This window comes from Miscanthus floridulus, chromosome 12 (genome assembly GCF_019320115.1).
Source record: "Miscanthus floridulus cultivar M001 chromosome 12, ASM1932011v1, whole genome shotgun sequence".
NCBI lineage: Eukaryota > Viridiplantae > Streptophyta > Magnoliopsida > Poales > Poaceae > Miscanthus > Miscanthus floridulus.
The window spans coordinates 59,943,437-59,949,220 of NC_089591.1; the positions used below are offsets into that span (position 1 = coordinate 59,943,437).

Here is a 5,784-nt window from a genome sequence, read left to right on the forward strand (position 1 = left end):
TTAAATATAGGTAAAAAAAATAACTAATTGCACAGTTTGATTGTAAATCACGATATGAATCTTTTGAGCCTAGTTAGTCCATGATTGAACAAAATTTGTCAAATACAAACGAAACGTGCTACAAGTGTCCAGATTGCAAAAATTTGCAATCTAAACAAGGCCTGGATATTGAGGCCAATCCGTCACCATTCATTCGTCGACTTTGCATAGTACCGAGGAGGGTATCAAACTTTACGAATCGAGATGGAGTGTTACATTTCATGAAGGTACGGCTACTTCAGCAGTACGTACCTTTTTTTTTTTGAACGAACACCGTTTTCCATTTACAAAAAATCAGCATAAGCATTAGCATAAGCCAAATTTCAGCGAAACCAACAGGGCTGCTAGCAAGTCCAAAAGTCATATGTACTTGGGCCTGTCCTATTTGAAATTTTGACAAGGTTTCCTTCGTTCCTTAATTCCTTCTATGGCCCTGTTCACTTGAACTTATCAGCCGTACATTTTCAGTGAAATAACATTGTTTTTCTCTCACAACAAATTAGCATCAGTCGTTTTACCAGGGAGGCCTATGTTTTTGGGTGTTACTGTGTGAGGAGCCTTCTGCTGATGCAAAATTGCAAAGAGAGCAGAGTCCTCCTTTCAGCAAAACTAAATCAGCTACGTTATGGAATGGGTAGTATTACCAATAGGCAATAGCTTGTGATAAGAAGAAATCAGACTGTTGATGAACCCTGAAGTTGGTATTCCTCAAAGAAGAGATCAACATGGGTGCAATTATTTCAATAGTTCGAATTAATCAAATTCTTTAGCAGAGTTATAATAAGCAGCCTGCAGAGTTGAATAAATAACCTGAATACCAGAGCTTGTCGAAGGTTGAATCATGTGACTCAAGATGAAACAACTGACAACTTCGGCTGGGAATAAATAGCAGGTTTTATAGTAGATTTATCTTAATATGCATGATTGAATAAAGTGTTTATGACTGATGTAAATTCAAAGTTCTTTGCTCCAGAAATTGCTGTACTTAAATGGATTTTAACTAGAAATTCAGGAGGAATACAACACCTTCCCTACTGCATTAGGGGGTCTAAGATTATTTACCTTCTCGATGTTACTGTGAGGTTAGTGAAAAGATGATGCAAAGTGCACAACTGATGCTATAGTAAACTTGGGAATAGAACTTCAGTGTTGCATAAACAAAATTTTGGCAAGGTGAAATCTTAAAATTTGACACTGATACTAAGCTATAACCATAACAGTTTAAGACCTGGTACCAAGCTGAGAGCACGGTTAAGTTTATTGGAGGGAACACAGATTACTCAAAGAAAGGGAAAAGGCCCTAAAAACTGCTCAGGTTCGCAACAGGTAACCAAATTTGTTGATTCTGCAGATGTGGCTAGTCAACAAAATTTTTACAAGTAAGCAAGCAAGTTTTCATAAGAGAGAGCGCTCCAATATATACTGCTAGAAGCAAATGCATAAATAAATATAAGAGAAAAGACTTGAAAAGTTACTGATGGAGTAACTTATAAGGCTTCCAGTTAGCATATTTTGCTGAAGTGTTCAACTTGAAATAAAGCCCTACAGAAATAGTATCTTCCAGTTGTAGAAATTCCTTGGGAAAATGCAGCAAGAGATTTACTTTGAGTAAACTATCTTGCTTGCAAGAAAGGTAACAGCGGTTAACGTACCTGATGGTCACTATTCCTAGATGTTGATGTTCCTGCAAAAAATATTGTTGTTGGTGCACACGGTTTGTTAGCTCAAATTAACTGATCATTTGTTTCACTGTTTATTGAATCAGTGACTTGAGTTAATGAGTTAAAAACTCTATGCACTTAGCATCTTTAAAGATAGCCTAGTTGCACTAATTGTGCGGCGTAGTGGAGGTAATAAATTGTGTTTCTTATATAAAGAAAAGCTTTGTGAAGTATCAATAGCTTCAACACAGGATGTTCTTAGGCCTTTGTAGCTCTAAATTGGTGAATAGTTTCTGTCTCTCATGGATATCACCATCTTCATTTTGACAGTCTTCAATGATAAAAAAAGTATAAATGTCCATATCAGCCATAGAATTCCTCCAGCAGAATATGAATGGATTAGTGATGTTCTTGGGATTTTCAACTGTCCCAGTACCATTTGCCTATTGTGCATCAATGATGGTTTTGGAAGCAGCAGAAGCTGATCAGAACTGACCACTTGGCGAGCTTTGAAATCTGAACACCTGTGCCCATCAGCGAGCTGTATCCAGACATTTTGTCCAATATGAAGACACAAACATAGGTTGAATTGAACAAATATCCTTCAACGCCCATCTGAGTCACTCATAACATTACTGAACAAGTGGTAACTAAATTGAAGGAAACATTATGTGGCAGTCCAAAACATCAATCTTTGATTGTTCTAAATTCTAATTTGTCAATTGTGCTTTGAATGAACAGTGCACAAGAATACTTGGCAGAAAGGTGCATTGACTTGAGGAAAATAACCATGTAAATAACATTTCAGTTTGCTCATGGACAGTAGTGGAAACACCAAGCATCATGGACAGCTGTTTCTTCAAGTTATTACCCATTGAGAAAATATCTCAGTTTGCTCCTTCTGCTGATAGCCTGATACTATTTATTCAAGTTAAGTTAAGACTTCATAAATTTTCATTAATAGTGTGATAGAAAAGCCCTGAAGAAGCACCTGTGAGCGTATGCATATGCCCATGTATTTTGCGTATATGAGTAGATCAGTACTCGGTCAGAAGATGACGGCTGTGCATTTTCTGTAAAATGAATGTTTTGGCACATAAGCAAAGCAAAATAGTAGAAATGGTCATTTTGTTAAGAAAACTCACATTATGAGATTTTGAAAATGCATGCAGCACACAAAAAAATACACTAGAACATTAATCATTAGATCATCACTTGAACAGGAGCATTAGTGTGAACATTAATCATTAGATCATCACTTGAACAGAAGCATTGGTGCTAAACTTCTAATGGTGAAATCATCCGTAGAACAGGCCATTGATAATTCAAATCTAAATACATGCATTCCCTGAAAAAGAATATCATACAACAAGATTGGCTTTTTCAGAACCAAAGGGCTCTCCCACATCAAGAACCAAGATTGGCTTTTTTCAGAACCAAAGGGCTTTTCTATCACACTGTAGAAATGGTCTTTTTAGGCTGTGCAACCCCACATCAAGAATAGAATAACTGAAAGCTCAAAGCTCAAAAAGAGGAGGAAATATCCAACAGCGCAGTAATACAAGCAGTTTCTAAGAGATGTTATCAGGAACATTGCTGCAGAAATAAAGCTAGGTGGCGATTCACAAATTGCATCATATAATCAGAGCATCATCAGGTTAAATTCAAAGAATCAGCAGGTCCAGTTAGTATTGACCCTTAAGTGGTTAATAAAGTTTATGTAGGTAAAATTCACTGCAAATGCGAAAGGGCCTCTATAGCTGAGTCAGTTAGGTGCAGGTCCTGAGTTCGAATTTCAGGCGGGCTTCTGAGGTTAAAAAGTCCCCTCGTCTATCCCACGCCAAAGCACAGGTCTAAGGACCGGCCTAGGTTTTCACATGGGCAACTGTGCCGCGGTGTATGGGTGGAGCAGGGGTTTGGAGGTTTTCTCAACTTGTGTGAGAAGGTTACCTTCTATCTTAGGCAGAATGCCGGTGGGGGGTTGGCTTACCCCACAGGTGAGAAAGCCTGGCTGGCATCTTTTCCCTTGCCTTCTGGCCTTCTGTTGTTGTATATCTTGAAAGAATACTCAAGACCAATGCTATAGAAGTAATGATAAAATCAAGAAACATCTGAAGAGTAAATTTACAAGGTGAGACAACTAAATTTCATAACAGAATTGCTATGCTCATAATTTTTTGCCATCCTTATTCAAGTTGCATGACTATCAACAATTCAGCAGATGGCTTCTTATTTTACTCGGAGAAACCAGGCCTCCTGTTTGAGCCAAGATCAAGCTAATTCTTATTATCCACGTATCAAACAAATTTAACTACTCTCCATCATATATCACAGTATTACTCACCCCTAGAGCTATTTTTTTTTATCTTGAAAAATCAATATTAATAGAACATAATGCTGAACAGATTCGTCAGTTTAATTACTTTGGATCATAAGTATCAACAAACATTCGAACAATTCCTCACATATGAAAATTTCAATGTTAAAGGGAGGAGAGGGGAGAAGCGCACCGCAAATAAGCAAACAAACAGCAACTTACTAGCAAAGTTGCAATCTCCTAACAGCCTCGACAACGTCCTCCTTTCGCACAGACACAATAGTATACAGATGCAACAGCCGCCGCTGAGAGCGCGTTATTATCTAATCCAGAGCTCTATTCGTCCCCGACGATCTCGAACTCTTGCTCGCGGAGGTGGGCGATGAACCGGATCGGCTTTTCCTGGCCGTCCAGCTTGAGCATGAACTCCACCTTGAAGGGGAGATTGGCCGTGACGCGCTTGCCCTTCCAAACGCCGATGTACTGCTTGACGACGCCCTCCATGCCGCGCAGGTCCAGGCCGGGCGCCTTGGCAACGTGGTGGACGCGGACGGGCGCCGTGACGCGCACGCGCTTCCCAACCTTGGGCGCAGCCGCGGCCTCCTCGGCAGCTACGTCATGGGACGAGGACACGTCGCTGCCGACGGCCACCCGGGGCGCGATGTGGAGGCGCGCGCACCACCGCGGCGGCGTGGGGAGGAGACGGCAGCGGGCGGGAGTGGAGGCGGGAGGGAGGAAGCGGAGGCTGGGGTGGAGGGGATCTGGCGAGGTGGAGCTGGAGGGGGATGCAACGGCAGTGGCGGTGGCCGCCATGATCGCCATCGGGGACGGGAAGGTTGGTGGGCGGGTGGGGAATTGCATCGAGCCGGTGGTGCGCACGTGAGGATTAGAGATGCGGGAGCTGCACTGCCAGGAACCAGGATGCCAAGTTGGCAACGGGGTCGGGGGGGTTGCTCGTGGGGCGGGCAACGGGCGGGATTCTTCAGGTCCGAACGGCCGGACCGGAAACGTCCGCCGAACGGCGCTTCATCCGGAGCAGAGCGCAACGATTTTACACGAGCGGCCCATTAGCGAGCGCGGCCCAACCATCATCCACGCGCGATTATGCTGTGGAGGCAGGTAAGCAGTTACGTGTTTCTCTTAGTTTCCTTTCATTTTATATATTTCTTTTTCCTTTTTCTTTTCATTTTCTTTTCCTATGGTTTTTACTTCTATTTTCTATTTTATTATTTTTATCTAAGTTTATTTCTTGTTTCTTTTATAATTATGTTTTCTTTGATTCATGTTTTTTATTTATCTTTCTTTAATTTTTTCTTTTTCTTTTCTTTTCTTTCTTTTTTCTTGTTCTTTTTATTTCTTTTTTCTTGTTCTTTTTCTTTATAGGCTTCAATTTATTTTTATTTTTATTCTTATTTTTGTTTTATGTGAATTATTATTATTCTTTTATTTTTTTAATATTTTTATCTTTCTTTTATTTCTTTTTTGATTTTACTACAATTAACTATTTATTTTATTTTATTTTATTTTATTTTCTTTCTTTTTTCCTTTTATCTTTATGTTTTCTATAATTTTTTTATTTTTTTTCTATTTTATTCTAATTAATTATTTTTTCATGTTTACTTTTTATATTTCATGAGATATTCTATTATGTATTTTGTAATGTTCAAATTATATATAATTATGCTCTATAATGCATTTTGTGATGTTTATGGAGTATTCATGTGATGTTTTATCATATATTTTTATGTTCCCGTGGTATATACATGC

The 5,784-nt window shown here is 39.5% G+C and overlaps 1 protein-coding gene across 3 annotated transcripts; it reads right to left on the minus strand.

The window, feature by feature from the left end:
- Positions 1-2,454: 2,454 nt before the first annotated feature.
- Positions 2,455-4,958, minus strand: LOC136498041 (ferredoxin-thioredoxin reductase, variable chain-like). 3 transcript variants are annotated; one of them, XR_010769498.1, is made up of 3 exons: positions 4,240-4,958; positions 3,651-3,780; positions 2,455-2,773 (listed from the first exon to the last, which is right to left on the minus strand). XR_010769498.1 is itself a non-coding variant. In XM_066493976.1 (1 exon), exon 1 carries the CDS (start codon positions 4,837-4,839, stop codon positions 4,354-4,356), a length of 486 nt encoding a protein of 161 aa, XP_066350073.1. In that variant the 5' UTR covers positions 4,840-4,870; the 3' UTR covers positions 4,111-4,353. The 3 variants fall into 3 exon arrangements, 1 of the variants encoding a protein (XP_066350073.1); XR_010769499.1 differs by lacking the exon at positions 3,651-3,780 and having other exon boundaries at positions 2,458-2,773; XM_066493976.1 differs by lacking the exons at positions 2,455-2,773; positions 3,651-3,780 and having other exon boundaries at positions 4,111-4,870.
- Between the last annotated feature and the right edge of the window lie 826 nt (positions 4,959-5,784).